Below are 18213 nucleotides of genomic sequence, written 5' to 3' on the forward strand. Positions count from 1 at the left end.
GTGTAAAAAATTATTAAGTTGTTCTGAACATATTTATGATGAAAAATGTTTCAGTGGAAACAGCAACAAAAAACATAAGCCTATAGCCTTATCTCAAGAGTGAAAAAAGTGCAAATATTTAAAATGTTTTGTATACTCTGATGCATAGGAAATCCTATTATGTATGTACCCTGATGAAATAAATGATTAGATTTGTTTCTGAACATATTTATGATGAAAAATATGTTTCAGTGGAAAACAGCAATAAAAAACATAAGCCTATAGCCTTATCTCCAAAGAGTGAAAAAAGTGCAAAATATTTAAAAATGTTCTTTGTATACTCTGATGCATAGGAAATCCTATTAGTGTATGTACCCTGGTGAAATAAATGATTAGATTTGTTTCTGAACATATTTATGATGAAAAATATGTTTCAGTGGAAAACACCAACAAAAAACATAAGCCTATAGCCTTATCTCCAAAGAGTGAAAAAAGTGCAAATAATTTTAAAATGTTCTTTGTATACTCTGATGCATAGGAAATCCTATTAGTGTATGTACCCTGGTGAAATAAATGATTAGATTTGTTTCTGAACATATTTATGATGAAAAATATGTTTCAGTGGAAAACAGCAACAAAAAACATAAGCCTATAGCCTTATCTCCAAAGAGTGAAAAAAGTGCAAAATATTTAAAAATGTTCTTTGTATACTCTGATGCATAGGAAATCCTATTAGTGTATGTACCCTGGTGAAATAAATGATTAGATTTGTTTCTGAACATATTTATGATGAAAAATGTATTTCCTTTGAAATCAACAAAAAACATAAGCCTATAGCCTTATCTCCAAAGAGTGAAAAAAGTGCAAAATATTTAAAAATGGTCTTTGTATACTCTGATGCATAGGAAATCCTATTAATGTATGTACCCTGGTGAAATAAGTGATTAGATTTGTTTCTGAACATATTTATGATGAAAAATATGTTTCAGTGGAAAACAGCAACAAAAAACATAAGCCTATAGCCTTATCTCCAAAGAGTGAAAAAAGTGCAAAATATTTAAAAATGGTCTTTGTATACTCTGATGCATAGGAAATCCTATTAATGTATGTACCCTGGTGAAATAAATGATTAGATTTGTTTCTGAACATATTTATGATGAAAAATATGTTTCAGTGGAAAACACCAACAAAAAACATAAGCCTATAGCCTTATCTCCAAAGAGTGAAAAAAGCGCAACAACTTTAAAAATGTAATTTTTATACTCTGATGCATAGGAAATCCTCTTTATGTATGTACCCTGGTGAAATAAATGATTAGATTTGTTTCTGAACATATTTATGATGAAAAATGTATTTCCTTTGAAATCAACAAAAAACATAAGCCTATAGCCTTATCTCCAAAGAGTGAAAAAAGTGCAAAATATTTTAAAATGGTCTTTGTATACTCTGATGCATAGGAAATCCTATTAATGTATGTACCCTGGTGAAATAAATGATTAGATTTGTTTCTGAACATATTTATGATGAAAAATGTATTTCCTTTGAAATCAGCAAAAAACATAAGCCTATAGCCTTATCTCCAAAAAGTGAAAAAAGTGCAAAAAATTTTAAAATGTTCTTTGCATACTCTGATGCATAGGAAATCTTATTAATGTATTTACCCTGGTGAAATAAATGATTAGATTTGTTTCTGAACATTTTTATGATGAAAAATATATTTCCTTTGAAATCAGTAAGAAACATAAGCCTATAGCCTTTTCTCCAATCAGTGAAAAAATTCAAATACAATTTTAAATGTTATTTAATGACTTTGATGGATAGGAAATCCCATTCATGTTACAGGGCAGAGGACAGTACATCTCTGAATTAAATTACTGTACTTTTTTTTCTCTTCATTTTCCCAACAAAACAGACACTCAACCCCATATGCAAAACCAAAAAAATATATAATCAGAGTTGTAGAATCGGTCACAGTATCGATACAAAGCAGAACTCAGAAAATACAAAGGTACGCAGGTTCCGATCTAGCCAACAACATCAACAAGCACGCAACGGGAAGGCGTCACACTCCAGGTCATGTAGACGATTGCTCATTCTCCTTTGCCGGTGTCCAGCATTGCCAGAACAGGATCTGTGGAGAAGCAGCCAACCCCTCCACTTGCTTCATCAATCACGGGGGGACCTGCAAGCGTTGATATGTAACAAAGAATACGATTGGACAGGGATAAACTGGCACTGGCAGTGGAACACAGAAAAATACATACACACAGACTTTTTTTCTCAAAAAGTGAAAAAAAAAGCAAAAAATGTTTAAAATTTCATTTTGTTCATTTAGATGGAATGTAAACAATGTATTCTATGTCATCTATCAACCACTGTGAAATGAGTGCATTGATATGCATTTTTGCTTCAGGTTTAGGTTAGCATTTCTTCACTTTTTGGACATAAGATGAGAAATTTTGTAACATAAACATTATTGGAATTACCTCTAACCCTAACCTTTGTTCCTGAACAATTGATGTTGTAGCTCTTTAGCATAACTCCTGTAATCATGCCTCAATTTGAGTTTGGATTGCAATACCCTTTACTGAGCCTATCCTTACTGCATGAGCTAGACTTGATGTTCATGGATATGGCTCTTATTGTACTGTGTGTTGCTTTGGATTGAAGCGTCTGCAAAATAAATTTAATGTAATATAACAAAACCCCAGACTTGCCTCCATGGTAACACTTATCATTTCCCTAACCACAACCCTTACACGAGACCTAGCTCATTTAGCTGAACCCAGTTGTAACCCTAAAACCCAAGTCTAATCTTAGTTGTGCGCCTAAGTATCTAACTCTTAACAATTAAATAGATAAACAGCAACAGAAATGTCATCAATTGCAAGAATTAAGTACAAAGTAAGGTGTTTGAAATTAATTTTTTTATGATTAATTTTCACTAAAATGTTAAAACACAAACAAAATCATTTTACCTATGTGTTATTTAAGATAAGTTTTTGAGAAAACAAAAATTATACCAAATAAATTAATACAATAAATTGTTATTCATAATCAAAAGTGAATTCATTTTAATTGAATGCTGAGATGAATCAAAAGGTTGGTTGACTGTGTAATGGACTGCTTTAATTGATCAGTTAAGTGCAGAGTAAAAACAAACACCCAGCAGACCCTGCGGCTCTCCGGGACCTGGGTTGGCCAGCCCTGCCCTAAGACATAATAACCAGTCAGATTAAAGATTGCCCCGCCCCTCCTCCCCCATTTAAAAACTTTTAATTATACCCACAAGTGAGAGGATGAGCAGCTTCATCTTTAATATCACAGTTAGAGCGCTGGATTTAAAAACTGTCTCCTGCAGACCTCTACCCAGAGGGCTGTTTTTAGTGCCTTGTTGTTTTTATTTATTTTGCCGCTCACGCACCCATCTCTCTGCCTGTCCCGTGCTGTAGCCATTGAAGGTGGTGAACCGCAAGCACCCGGCCAGGGAGGAGTGGAACAGCTACGGGCCTCCGTGCGACCAGGAAGGTGCTGCCCCCCGGGCCCTGGAGGACCACATCTGCATCGAGGTGAGGACCCCAGCCTGGTCTCACGGCCACTGGAAAAGAGTACTTATATTTCAGTCAGGTCCGTCAGAGCTGTTCTCTTATTTATAATCAGGCACTGTGGAGAACCTCCAAGAGTGCATTTTCACTGAGGCCGAACACAGAAAATTAATTTAGTTCAGGCACTGCAGAGGGCCCCTAAGAGTGCAATTTCGGTCAGGCTCTACAAAGGACACCTATAAGTGTTGTTTCTGCCAGTGCCAGACCCTGCTGGGGGACCACTAGGAAATACATTCCTTTAGGGCACTGCACAGAACAGAAATATTCCAGGAACGTTTCAGGCAGTGTCAGCAGTATGGAGGAGTAGAATTTCTTTTGAGATTCTTTAAAGGGGCTCATTCAGGAAGGACGTCTTGCGTTACGTACACACTGCATAATGGAAAGGAGTGTGGAGTGTCCGCTTTGGCTCGAGGCCCTGGTCCAGGAACTACATCTTAAAGGCTGATGCTCATTAGAGAAGGCAAGGAGCATGGGGGAGAGCCTCTGCTTTCATATCCAGAAATCGCATGGCCTAGAGAACTGCACTGAAGTTACGCTGCTCAGGCAAGACCAGAGTGTAAATATGACCCAGGGCCAATCGCATGTGGCCTCTTCCACACTAAGGTACCTTAAACTGGAAAAAGCTGCAAAAGACATCCCATCTGTTCTCACCATCAACATGGCCCTTCTGGAAGCAGCATAAAAAGATACATTAGCATTTTCAAAAATCCATGGATTATTGTAAAAAAAATTTTTTAAAGAATGGTGTGAAGGGTTCCCTTCATTTTGAGGCGGATAAAAATATTCCTGCCAATTATTGTAATTATGTGGTTTATTTGAGGTCGTATCACCATAGATACTCTATATTAGCCTGTGCATCTGTCTCATTTCTGAGCATGGCGCCCTACCAGCACACCTCATATCTCTCCTGCTGTAACTAGATAATGGTTATTCATCGTACCATATTCATCTCTATGGTCTCCACAGATAGTTAGCGGATATTTCACTTGGACAGATGGACCCCCCACCTTGTCGAATGTCGACATTAAAATTCCTTTCGGTGAGGATAAAAACCATTATTCTTCCTTCAGTACAGCAACCACCGTGACCTCTGGCCCAGCTAACAATGTCTTTTGTGTGTGTGTGCGCATAATGTGTGTGTTTGTGTGTGTGTGTGTGTGTGTGTGCGTGCGTGCGTGCGTGCGCATAATGTGTGTGTGTGTGTGTGTGTGTGTGTGTGCATGTGTATGAGTTTGTGTCTGTGTGTGTGTGTGTCCCAGGTCAGCTGACTATGATCGTGGGCCAGGTGGGTTGTGGGAAGTCTTCGCTGTTGCTGGCGGCGCTGGGCGAGATGCAGAAGATCTCTGGCAGTGTCACCTGGAATAGGTAAGGATCAGGGGAACAAAATAAAACAACATCGTGTATTTTATGGTTTGTTTTTGCTCACAGCTTGGTGTAAAAGGGTAATAATGTAAGCTGCTATTTATAAATAAAATGAATGAACCTCCACATTATGCAGCAATGAAGTGCAGGGTACCAATTAGCAGCAATTCATAATGAACAGAATACCTGGTTTAATAGGCATCTGTTACTTTGCAACAATTGCTAGTAATTACTATGTAATTGCAAATTGTTAAAAGGCATTTACAGAGTTATAAAAAATGCATTAGGCTGCAAAATTATATTGCACACTGTGACTTTTATTACACTTAATTTCAGTATAATGTGTTTTTTGTTCATTGGGTAATTAGCAGTAGTGAAGTGGATCAATTTAAAGTCAGTGAATTCTTACTTTTCCATGCTAACACATTTTGTTCACACAATTACCTCTTGATCCTGAGCTATAAAATTAAATGGAAGTATGCTCAGAACTGCGGTTTCCTGCCTTAATCCACAGCCAATAAGAACTGACCGTGGAGGTTCTCAATCAAAAACCGATGCCAGCCATCGATAACTGTACATGAAATACTTTGACTAAATCAGCAGTGAATTCTCTTCACAGTCGTTTTCTCTGTGGAACCCTGACTTCTGGAATAAAATAAATAATTTATTTACCTCTTTCCTCATGTGTCTAAGAGGAAGTGGACAGGACTCTGAAACTCCATATCACAGTTGCCAAAAAAGTATTCAGACAGATGTTTGCATGCAAGGTCCACGCTGGGATCATTATTTGTGCCTGCGTGGACTTGTTTTTTCACCTACAAGCATACCCCGTGTCACACAAATGATTAAGTAATCTTCGTCCATGAGCAACGCCATTGTTGTTTGCAAATTGAATACAAAAATCATAGGAAAGGTTGTCTATAATGGGGGTCAGCATGCTTTGAGTATGCCCCAAGTACACTCGACTGTTAAAGACTGAAAGTCTGCGGACTGTCCAGCATACTGCCCATCCACATGTGTGTCTGCTCCCAGAATTCAACTCTCTGTAAGCACCTTAAGACGTCTTTAACAGCAGGGTTGCCACGACGAATAACCATTGCATTTGCAGTCACAGAGTTTATGGCTAGCATGCAGAGAGCTGATACTAACATTTCTGCACTCCCAAATATCTGCACAACAGTATACCCCTTAGAACTCTAATCTTCCTCGTGTCTATGAATGTATTTGGGGAGGGAAAAAATTTAGTTTTTTTTTTAACCAAAACCTTTGTAGTGAACTACCGCTTCTGATCTATAAAAAACTTCACTGTCCCAAGTCCCAAGAAAGCCATTTATTCTTATCACTGTTAGTCTCGCCATTGTCACAAAGCCCGATTAGATCTTATTAAATCTGATATCGCGAGAGAACCTCCTTCATTAAGGAGGAAATGAGGAACCGTAGTCATTAGCAGGGAGGGGCTTTGTGATATCTTTGATCTTAATGTGGCGGGGTTGGGGGGGGGGGCAGCTGGCTAACCTGGGGCAATGCACTGCTCACACGTCATCCATGTTTCTTACTTTTATTACTGTTTAAAAATTATTTTATTAATTTAGCAGATGCTCATATCTGGAGTGCTTTGCATAGCTTACAATCTTTTACATGCAGTTGGTTTATACGGCTATATATTTCACTGAAGCAGAGTACCTTGCTCAAGGGTAAAACAAGCAGTGCCCCACTTAAGAATCGAACCTGCAACCTCAGAGTTTTCAGGAGTAGCTCCCTTTCCATTATGCCGCAATGTTTCCCAAATCAATCAATCAATCAATCAACCAATCAGTTATACTTCAAGTAGAGAGGAAGAAAAAAAAGGTACTTTGTTGTTTAAAACTAACGCAATTGATTAGGATTTCATCGGACACAGTGAAATAGCTACTCCTTCCTCTCTGTTTCAAGAGTAACCGGGGTTTCGTCCCCTTGCAGCGAAAATGAGCCCGCTGTGTACTCCTCTGTTCCAAATTCAGGTCCATCTGCCCCTCTCACCCATACCTCACACCCCAAAACTACACCCCCAAGCCACTCTACCACTCTCCAGTGAGGACACACAGGATGGCTATAGAGCTAATATGGTCCTGGGGGAGTATTACTGTGCTTAAGAGCCGAGCCCTAATTTCAGCGCCCCCGCCACCGCGACTGAGGCTCATCGCAGGTCCCGGCGAGTGAGCCGGAAACTATTTTAAATCCCTTCAGGGGCACCTGTGGTGCCGGGACAGTGAAAGGGGCAGAAACAGCTGTCCTGCTCTTTTAAGTACGGCTCCTGGGCCTGAAAGGACAGACAGCCCCAGCGGGACAGGCTCTCTCCCCTTCTTTCTCTCTGTCTGTCTGTCACTTTCTCTCTCTCTATCTACCTATCTATCTCTGTGTGGATGTCTCTCTGTCTGTCTCTATCTGTCTATCTCTGTGTGGATGTCTCTGTCTGTCTGTCTCTATCTGTCTATCTCTGTGTGGATGTCTGTCTGTCTGTCTCTCTCTCTATCTCTATGTGTGTCTGTCTGTCTCTCTCTCTCTCGATCTATCTATCTCTGTGTGTCTGTCTCTGTCTGTCTGTCTGTCTCTCTCTCTCTCTCTCTCTCTCTTTCTATCTGTGTGTGTGTCTGTCTGTCTGTCTCACCATTTGCTGTGTCACTACCCTCCCTCACTCTGTCCTTCTTTTATAATTTCCCCCTAATCTGTTTTTCCTGCGATCTCCTCATTCGGGGGTTTTTTTGTTGTTGTTGTAAAATGGCTCCTAACGATGGTTAATGGCAGGAGCGGATGCAGGCGGGCCGCCCCATCATGTGTAATAGTTTGATTGTTTGGTGTTTGTCGAAGGGAGATGGGGACGCAGTCACGACCCATTTACACCCTAATGGGGCGACATGAGTCATTAACCGCCATAATGACGTGGTAACCATTCACCAAAGAACACCAAAGAGTCCATCTTACAACAGCCAAAAACATGTATGTTTTTAGTAGCGAGAAAGGCCCTGTTCTTTGGGGAGAGCTTATCAGAGTTTCCAAGGTAATGACTATCATAATCAATGTTTTTTTTTTGTTTGTTTTTTTTGGCTTGACACAGAGAATACTCTTTGAGGGCTTTTTCTGGAAGCACACAGGCCTAATCTTCACACTTCATTTTGGACTTAGCGCCCTTTAGCAACGTAGCTGATATGACAAACGACAAGCGAAAAAAAGCCTGGCGCACCCTGTGGTATGAAAAGGGATCTTAAAATGTCACCCTCCGGGAATTCTTTTTGGCAGCTGTCCTTTGTCGTCGCCACCCCCCCCCCCCCACATCCCCACCCCACCCCTTTCACCCTGAGCATGCTGTTGCCATTTAAAAAACCCCATAGTGTTAAGCTGCCTCCACCTTTGGAGAATTTACAGTGCGGTATTAAATGTGCTCTCAGTGACCCCGTGACCCTGGTCACACCAGCATCTGTCGAATCTAAAAATAAGGTGAGTTACAGGGGCACGTACAAAGACAGAGTTCAGTCGATATGTCTCCTCGACTTTTCCTCATAATTAAATAAAAGTGTTTGGTGTTTTGCTTCATAGGCAAAGTTTGGTGAGTTCTGGGGACCACCAAAATGAACTAGCAGAAACTCCCTTGCTTACCTTGAAAAATGTAATGCTAGGATGTAAAACACTGTGTGTCACAGTTAAGGGAAAATGTTGACTAAATCCAGGCCAGTTTGTCTGGTAGATAAGCAGTAGTACTGGACAGATCTTCTCCAACCGATTAACAACTTTTGCTGGTCAGAATTGGGCTGAGAGATCACATCATTAAATATAAAGTAACCAAATGTGATAACAATGTTTTATTAAGAATATACACATTTGTGTTCTTTTGGATTGTCCTGTAAATTAAATCATCCATTTCCATTTATTTTGGAAGAAGACTGTATTTAGACTTTAAAAATGAGTGATATTTTCTTTCTTTGTTCACTTTAAAGCATTTCCTGATAGCATTCTTCTCCTCAAAGGGATTTATAAATAACATGCCACTTCAGTCACAGTTCCAATTTTGCCTTCTGCCTCGAAAATTCAAATGACCTATTTTTCAATGAAAAGGATTCCAGGGTAAAACATGAGTTGGCAATAAACTGTCAGACATGTATTGCAGTAAAATTGATCAAATGAAAACCGCTTTTGTAATTTTAACATTGTATAACCTCATTCGAGTCTCCTTCTGTTTCATCCACAGTAAACCGAACCAGGATTCAGAAGGAGAGGAAAGGTAAACATAATATTCTAAATAAATACCGAAGCGTCCATTTTTGTAGCATTTTGTTCCTACACAGAATCAGTCCTGCGTCAGTTCCCCTGTGCTGTTCTCCCGCACTTTCTCTAACACAGCTACCGACAGAAAAGGCCTTCCCAGAATCCCACGCTCCTCTAAAAGCGTATTTGATCAGAAGCCGATAATCTATCCCCATCCATAGTGCTGTCAGCAGCGATGGCCGGTCAGTGGCCTTATGGGAAATCTATGCTTTGCTGGAGAGCAGCCGGGTTAGCGCTTCGTGCCATCCCTGAGTGTGACCTCTGTGTGTGAGATTAATGAGGCGGTTACAGTACCTCAGGGGTCACAGGGGTCACATGGGTGCACAACAGCGAATGCGAGAGCTGAGAATCCCTTGCAGTTTCGGTGCAATGGCATGTTATTCTCATTCGCCCATTCTTCCTAGGGATGCCCGTTTTTTTTTTTTGCGCTTTTTTTTTTTTTGACAGGAATGTCTGGTTTTTCTAATTATTTGTACAGGTCCGGTTTGCGGTCCCGACCAAGCTGTCCCGACAGCTCCCCACCTCGTTCGCGATCAAGCTTGCAGCTGCGCACGTTGTCTGATTTGTCACTCTTACCCAGAGGCAACAAATTTTTGGACAATGAGCAAAGAGGACTCAGTTTCAAAAACCGATAACAGAAGTCAGTGCATTAGCATTAAGTGCCGTAGTCCACGCAAGGAGAAGGAGATGGAGTATGTAGTACTTTAAGCAGCAAGTGGATTTGTGGATACAGCATCATATGTGACATAGGTTGGAGTAGTAGGCCCATAGTAAATGCTCAGAGCTCAGCGCTAGTTGAGCTAAGATTTATAGAGCCTGGACGGTAAAATCATTGTGAAGAGAAGTGTAAAGACTGGGTTTGTTACAGCACTGGGGCCAGTTTGCAGGTTTTTCAGCCTGACTGGAACACGACAACGGACCAGTGGGTTCAGCTGATCTGAGCTAAATTTATCTGGCTGTGGAGGAGAATCAGAGCGGGGGGGGTGGGGTGGGGGGGGGCTTATCAAGGGCAGACATGCCATTGCGAATACAGAGCCTTTTGTGAAATGCCAACAATGACACCCCCCCCCCCCCCCCCCCCCAAAAAATATCCAGGGACTCATCCTCACTCATCTCTGGTCTGACAGCCGAGGGCAGGCAGGTCGCATCACCCCTGCGAGCTTCGAGCCTCAGAGAGCCGGCCGTCCAATCAGGAACGAGGTAGCACCGGCGGTACCCGGTGTCTCGCTAGAGTTGTCGGAACCCGATTTGCACTTCCTCTTGGCCGGTTCCAGGAAGTAAGCAGTGCTCTCAGTTAGTACTCAGTCCCAGAGCTCGACTGTGCCTCTCTGTCAGCAGACCGGAGGCCACTTAGACCCAATAAGCTGTATGTCGGTTACACGGTAAGAGCAAAAGAAGGCACTTTTGTCAGAGGAAGAGCAGAAAAAAATAAAGAAAGTGTCTTTAAAATGAGGAGAACAGTGATTCTTGTGCACACTGTGCATATGTTTATTTTTTTATGTAAATTTCTGTAAAACATGTTTCTGTGAATGAAGCCAGTATTTAAATGAGTTAATAGATATGTAGATACTGTACATAAATAGTTAAAAATATGCATTCTGGGATCTACGGGTGCCATACACAACAGTGGGCTCAGTCTCTGCTGGTTTTTGTAATTTCCTGTCAATCAACAGCCAACGTAGCCCTTGGAAACAAGGTGCTCGGACTCTTTAGCCAATCAGTGACTTTAATTAAGCACTTCGGTTCAGGAACACCATCGAAAACCAGCAGACACAGCAGCCCTGCAGGATTTGAGGATTTGAGTTGGCTGACATACGACACGCGTGTGTTTGTGTTTGCGTGTTCACAGCCCCACGGATAAGGACACGGCAGGGGACGGAGACGTCAGGTACGTCGCCCTGAGCCGAGCGGCGAAAGACGCATTTTTCATTTCCTGCTCAGCCACTTAATTGATTTGCTTTTCTGTGAATGTTGCTTCCTCTGTCACAACGACAAATCTATTGTTTATTTCCTCACTACATCACATACCTTGACAAAGAATTAATAATAATAACAACAACAACGCCCAGGCACACACATTATCGTGTTTGTACGCACTGTTGACTGCAAAAATTAAACCAACGATGCCAAAGCTTGCAGACTCATTTGCTTTCAGACGTTAATGGTAGAACTCTCAGTTCAGCCATTATTCAAACAGGAATATTGTTATGCTAAGCAGAGCCTCGTTAATCTGCAGAGTACAGGCGAGAGGATGTAGGTAATTTTCTGAAGCACGAGAGCGTGCCCCGCCTAACTGACGATGCTGCCTGTTGCTGTAATGACTCCCAACAGGAAAAGGGGGTCTGTGGCCTACGCTTCCCAGAAGCCTTGGCTCCTGAACGCCACCGTGGTGGAGAACATTATCTTCGAGATGCCTTTAAACAAGCAGAGGTAATCAACTGGCCCCAGGGGCACCTGTTCTTATTTAATTATTCACCACAGTAAACTCAGTGGTCTGTATCAGCAATGGTCTCTTTATCAGCGTAGTACTCCTCAGTATATTACATTTACATGTATTATTTTTTTACAGTATTTGTGGGGGAAAAAACTGCTAAATAGTACAATACAAATGCACCAGAGTCAGAGTGTGTTTTAGCAGCACGCCTACTGTCTGTTTTGGTTTTGCTCTTGACTGCTGTGGTTGTGTTTTTAATGGCTGTTGGGCGCACCTTGTACATAAAGACACACCCACACCACAGCAGGCACAACACCATATGCCGCCCGGTGTTTTTTTAACACATTAGCCGAGGCAGGACACTTTGTCGTGCTCCCAGTTACCAAATGGCCTTCCCAGAATGCATCTGCGCACGCTGCCGCTGCCTCCGCCTCTCTGCCTAATGGACCCTGTCCCAGAAAGGGATTAAATAAGTGTGTTTGTCGCCATGGCGACGTTACATAATGGCAGCTGTTTGCCAAGCCGGGGGGGGGGGAGGTGGAGGCGGGGGTGGTGGCAGGCAGGTGGGTGCCCTGCTGATGCCAGTGCCCAGCGGGTCCTGTGCCCAGGTGCCCATGGGGGTTGTGGACCCGCTGCCAAGGCGACCGTGACCTCTGGCTGACCTTTCCTGTAATCGCCAGTATTCCTTTAAAGTTTCAGCGGTTAAGTACAGCGTAATATTGAGCATTAATACCTTTTGGACGATGACGCCTGGCAGGAACCAGGTGGCGTTGCGCTGTAGGGAGACGCTGGGTAATGCTGGCCGATCGTGTGGCAGTCTGCCATTTCCTGTGTGAGAGAATAGTGCCACATTTTCAAGGTTTCTATGCCAGCCCTGGGAACAGCGCTGCACTATTGTGTGCGTTTCCATAGCTACCAGAATAAGTCTCAAAGAGGACTTTATGAATTTATGAATATGAATACAATTCATATGTCACCGTTTCCTCTTTGTCATTCTTAGACAACAGTAAGACAGTATCAACCATTGTTAATTTAATTGAACATTATTAAATAACATTACCCCTACTCTTTTTTAAAGACAGCAGGCAGTCCACCCTCCTTACATGGTCCATTTTACCTTTGTTCAGAGAGAGGGAAAGCAGATAGAGATAGGTCACTGTACAGGAAGTGCCGTGGCTGACAACTGAACCCCAGGCCACATGGGGAATTCACTTACAGGTTTGGTAAATGGTAAATGATAAATGGACTGCATTTATATAGCGCTTTTATCCAAAGCGCTTTACAATTGATGCCTCTCATTCGCCAGAGCAGTTAGAGGTTAGGGGTTAGGTGTCTTGCTCAAGGACACTTCGACATGCCCAGGGCGGGGTTTGAACCGGCAACCCTCCGACTGTGCCTCATGGTCCCCCAAACACTGCCGCATATTTTAAAGTACATTACATCCATACGGTATGCTACAAAACACCTTAAGTACTGGTGAACCTAAAATCACCTGGTTTCTCATATAGAGGGATGTGAGAAACGATAGAGGAAGGCAGCAGTCTTATTTTCCTGTTCCGTGCTTTGGCTGGGGTTTGTGTTTTCCAGGTACAAGACCGTGATTGATGCCTGTTCCCTGCAGCCCGACATTGACATCTTACCCCAGGGAGACCAAACCGAGATAGGAGAACGGGTAAGTCTGTCTGTCTATCAGTCTGTCCGTCAGTCTGTCTGTCAGTCTGTCTGTCAGTCTGTCCATCAGTCTGTCCGTCAGTCTGTCTGTCAGTCTGTCTGTCTGTCTATCAGTGTCCATCAGTCTGTCTGTGTGTCTATCAGTGTCCATCAGTCTGTCTGTCTGTCTGTCTGTCTGTCAGTGTCCATCAGTCTGTCCGTCAGTCTGTCTGTCTGTCTATCAGTGTCCATCAGTCTGTCTGTCTGTCAGTGTCCATCAGTCTGTCTGTGTGTCTATCATATCTGTCTATCCTTCTGTCTATCATATCTGTCGGTCTGTTTGTCTGTCTGTCTATCAGTGTCCATCAGTCTGTCTGTCAGTCTGTCTGTCTGTCTGTCTATCAGTGTCCATCAGTCTGTCTGTCAGTCTGTCCGTCTGTCTATCAGTGTCCATCAGTCTGTCCGTCAGTCTGTCTGTCTGTCTATCAGTGTCCATCAGTCTGTCTGTCAGTCTGTCTGTCTGTCTATCAGTGTCCATCAGTCTGTCCGTCAGTCTGTCTGTCTGTCAATCAGTGTCCATCAGTCTGTCTGTGTGTCTATCAGTGTCCATCAGTCTGTCTGTCAGTCTGTCTATCAGTGTCCATCAGTCTGTCTGTCTGTCAGTCTGTCCATCAGTGTGTCCGTCAGTCTGTCTGTCAGTCTGTCCATCAGTCTGTCTGTCAGTCTGTCTGTCTGTCTGTCAGTGTCCATCAGTCTGTCTGTCAGTCTATCAGTGTCCATCAGTCTGTCTGTCAGTCTGTCTATCAGTGTCCATCAGTCTGTCTGTCTGTGTCATATCTGTCTATCCTTCTGTGTGTCATATCTGCCGGTCTGTTTGTCTGTCTGTCTGTCCATCTATTCTATCTACCTATCTATCTTTCTATCTGTATGTCTGTCATATCTATCTATCTATCTGTGCGTCCATCTATCTGTTCATTTGCCTGTCTATCTGTCTATCTGTCTTTCCGCTGTATCTGTCGATATGCATGACTGACAGGATGACTGACTGGGTTGGACTGTTTTTGGCTTTTGAGCAGGTATTTTTTCTGAAGGAGCACGGCATTGTGGGAAGTTTTTCGGCTTTACAGTACAATTGTACTAGAGAGAGCAGCAGACCAGAACAGAACAGAACAGAACAGGAGGACTGACAGAGGATTAGCTACGACGAGCCATGCTCCGGCTGCTACATCTGTCCATTACTTCAGGAAAAGCGTAGCATTGGGTCATTCTGGAGGCTGGCACAGTGGAACATTACTGAGGCTGAGCTAGCGTGTAGCATTGGGATATTAGCATACACTGTTAGCATATTACTGAGGCCCTAGTTAAAGTGTCATTTACTGGGACTCAGTTGGAGTGTAGCTTTGAGTTATTACTTTGATTGAGTTAGTGCATAGCCTTGGGATATTCTGGAGAAAGTTCGTGTGTGGTTTTTGTGTTATTACTTTGATTGAATTAGTGCATAGCATTGGGATATTCTGGAGAAAGTTAGTGTGTGGCTTTGTGTTATTACTTAGACTTAGCGCATAGCACTTGGGATATTACTGAGAGTGAGTTAGAATATAGTGCGGTATTATTAGGACTGAGTCTGAGTGTAGAATCGGGTGTGTAGTGTTGAGTTAATGCTGAGCTATCTGCTATCAGGGAATCTTTGCACAGGCAGCAGAGGTCACGCCCTCAGTGCTACGGGCTTCATCGTCTAACTCACCAAACCGCCTCTGGGGGGAAGTCCTGTGTGCTCTCTGGGTAGAGATGGCGCGCGTCTGTCCACAACCTCATTTATAAACAGACAGAGACCCAGAATCAATGCAGGCATCGGGGAACCAAGCTGTGTCTGTTTGGATACATGTACCTCCTCTCCTGTCTCTCTCTTCCCCTCCCCCTCCCCCTCCCCCTCCCCCTCTCCCTCCCTCTCTGTCTCTCTCAGTTCATTTCAGTTCAGTTCATTTCTCTCTCTCTCTCTCTCCCGCAGGGCATAATCCTGTCTGGAGGCCAGAGGCAGAGGATCAGTGTGGCCAGAGCTCTGTACCAGCACACTAACGTGGTGTTCCTGGTGAGAGAACACCTCAGCCTCACTGCCTGTCTCTGCTTTACTCCACCTTTCCTTCTCCCTCTCTTTCTCTCTCTGTCTCTCTTCCTCACACACTCACTCACTCCTCCTCCTCTCCCCCTCTATCCGAGGTCCCATTTCTCTCTTTCACACCCTCCCTCTCTCCATCTCTTTCTCATATTCCACACTCTACCTCTACCTCACAAACCCCACAGCAAAAACACAGTAGCAGGTATTTTTGAGCCTGGGACCCTAATTCGCCAGCTTGCCCCCCCCCCCTCCCCATTCAGGACGACCCCTTCTCCGCGCTGGACATCCACCTGAGTGACCACCTGATGCAGGAGGGGATCCTGAAGATGCTGAGGGAGGAGAAGAGGACGGTGGTGCTGGTCACCCACAAACTACAGTACCTCCTGCACGCCGACTGGGTGAGAGACTGTACCCCAATTATGTACCACAACACTGAACCTCACACTGTACCCCAACTCTGTATCCCGACTCTGTACCCCAATACTGTACCCCAACACTCTACCCCAACACTGTACACCTCCACACTGTACCCCAACACTGTACACCTCCACACTGTACCCCAACACTGTACACCTCCACACTGTACCCCACCACACTGTACCCCAACACTGTACACCTCCACACTGTACCCCAACACTGTACCTCGCTCTGTTCCCCAGCTCTGTACCCCAACCCTGTACCCCTCCACACTGTAACCCAACTCTGTACTCCAATACTGTACCCCAACACTGTACCACACACTGTTCCCTTCCAGACTGTACCGCTCCCCTGCCCCCTCTCGGCTGTACCGTACTGACTGAATGGGCACCATGCTGAATAGAGAGTGCCATCCTATTGTCTGGGGTTACATAATACACCCAGCTAGAGTTACCCCCTTGGCGTTTGGGTTACACCTGGAAGACGTCCCACCTGCACCCCTCTGATGTCCGCTGTGCCAGCCTGTTACTGAGCAGGCTGAAATTACAGATCCAACACTGCTGTCCTGAGCTGCCCAGAAGCATCACCAATTTTAATTTCGCCCAGCTGGCCTGTACCCCACAGACACCTCCTCTCTCAGACAGGCTCATGCTGCATAACTGATGGGAGATTGGGACAGGGAGAGGAACATTCCCCTGTGTAAACTGCATTATGGTGTTTTTACATGTGTCCTGTATGAGGTACCCTGCTCATCCTGGTAAATCAGGAGCCTAGAAATGACCTGTTCTCCTCATTATGTATTCTCATGTTCTCAAGTTTACCAATGGAATGAACAGCGTGTTCTCTTTCTTAACATTTATAGTCACGCTACAAGCCCCTTCTGGGTGTTTTTATGAATGCATGTTTTAAAAACTATGTTAAACTGAAATCTGACTGAACAGCATTTCCAGTGAGCTGACCCTACCCCACCGCACCCCCCACCCCCCACCCCAAAACGTCCTGTGCCTCTAGATCATCGCCATGAAGGACGGGACGATCCAGACGGAGGGCACGCTGAAGGACATCCAGAACACGCAGCCCGAGCTGTTTGAGCAGTGGAAGACCCTCATGCACCGGCAGGACCAGGAGTTTGAGAAGGTGGGGGAGGGGGCGTACGGTCGGGGGGGGGGGGGCAGGACCAGGAGTTTGAGAAGGTGTGGAGAGGGGGGGCAGGACCAGATTGAGACCAGGAGTTTGAGAAGGTGGGGGGGGGGGACGGTCTGGGGGGGGGGGGGGCAGGACCAGGAGATTGAGAAGGTTGGGGGGGGGGGTACGGTCTGGGGGGGGGGGGGGGGCAGGACCAGGAGTTTGAGAAGGTGGGGGAGGGGGGGGGGCATACAGTACGGGGTGGGGTTAGAACCAGGAGTTTGAGATGGTGTGCGGGGGGGAGCTCTTACCTGCACGCTCTACCCCAAAACGTTCACCCTGTCTGTTTACCCTTTCGATTCCCACTCCAGGAGACCTTGGTGGAGAACCTGACCGTGCTGGGGGGACGTGGGGGGGGGGGGGGAGTTTAAGTACCTGACGGGGGCTCTTAGCTGCATGCTCCACCCCGAAATGTTGACCCTGTTGGTTCCCGCTCCAGGAGACCGTGGAGGAGAACCTGACCGCGCTGGAGAGGAAGAACCTCCGGCGGGCCATGTACTCCCGAGAGGCTGGGAAGACTGAGGAAGAGGATGAAGGTGAGAGGTGCACACCTGCCGACCCCCGTTACCCTGACCCCTGACCCCTCAGAATCACAGGCTAGCTCCACCCACTAATTGTCCGGGGAGTCATAGGCCATGTCCAAATCAGCTTACTAGCCTACTGCCATTGAGAACACTGGATGAGTATACTGAACAGTTTCTCAAAATGTAGTGTACTTAAAATCTCAGGATGATATACTAATTTCCAGGGGTTTTGCTTAGTATATTCAGGACCATACTTTACTTGAAGCAAACAACCATTTTGGTGCCATAAATATGGCGTACAGCTTCACTTTAAAAAGGAGCCACAGCTTTGGTGATGTTTTCCTTCAACACCAACAACAACGTGTGCATGACCAAAAGGGCAGAAGGTCTTATGACACTTCCACAACACGGTTGCAAAGTAGTATGTAGGATATTTTTCGAATACTGTCCATTGAGTACTAAAATATATGCACTACACAGTATGCTTAGTAGACAGTACATGTTTTGAGGACACAGTGCATAGGAGGCTGATTTGGACACAGCCATAAGCGTCCATCAACCCAGGGAATGGGAGGAGCTACAGTGAGCTGTCAATCATCGACCTCTCCAAACCAATCAAAAATAATCTTTCTGCCTACTGAA

At 44.4% G+C, this 18213-nt stretch overlaps 1 protein-coding gene and 1 long non-coding RNA gene across 2 annotated transcripts in view; one reads left to right on the forward strand and one right to left on the reverse strand.

The window, feature by feature from the left end:
- Positions 1-18213, forward strand: part of abcc8 (ATP-binding cassette, sub-family C (CFTR/MRP), member 8) — an 85001-nt gene that overhangs the window by 42434 nt on the left and 24354 nt on the right. The window contains exons 15-25 of the mRNA XM_064312111.1: positions 3432-3548; positions 4551-4623; positions 4844-4949; positions 9169-9201; positions 11095-11133; positions 11577-11675; positions 13267-13351; positions 15338-15418; positions 15706-15843; positions 16874-16999; positions 17487-17583. Of these exons, the coding sequence (XP_064168181.1) occupies positions 3432-3548; positions 4551-4623; positions 4844-4949; positions 9169-9201; positions 11095-11133; positions 11577-11675; positions 13267-13351; positions 15338-15418; positions 15706-15843; positions 16874-16999; positions 17487-17583 (994 nt within the window). The remainder of the gene's footprint in view (positions 1-3431; positions 3549-4550; positions 4624-4843; positions 4950-9168; positions 9202-11094; positions 11134-11576; positions 11676-13266; positions 13352-15337; positions 15419-15705; positions 15844-16873; positions 17000-17486; positions 17584-18213) is intronic.
- On the reverse strand, positions 3441-17560 carry LOC135241595 (uncharacterized). The gene is made up of 4 exons (XR_010326047.1): positions 17423-17560; positions 15074-15139; positions 12413-12507; positions 3441-3577 (listed from the first exon to the last, which is right to left on the reverse strand). It is a non-coding gene; the product is annotated as an uncharacterized LOC135241595 (long non-coding RNA).

This window comes from Anguilla rostrata, chromosome 16 (genome assembly GCF_018555375.3).
Source record: "Anguilla rostrata isolate EN2019 chromosome 16, ASM1855537v3, whole genome shotgun sequence".
NCBI classification, from domain to species: domain Eukaryota; kingdom Metazoa; phylum Chordata; class Actinopteri; order Anguilliformes; family Anguillidae; genus Anguilla; species Anguilla rostrata.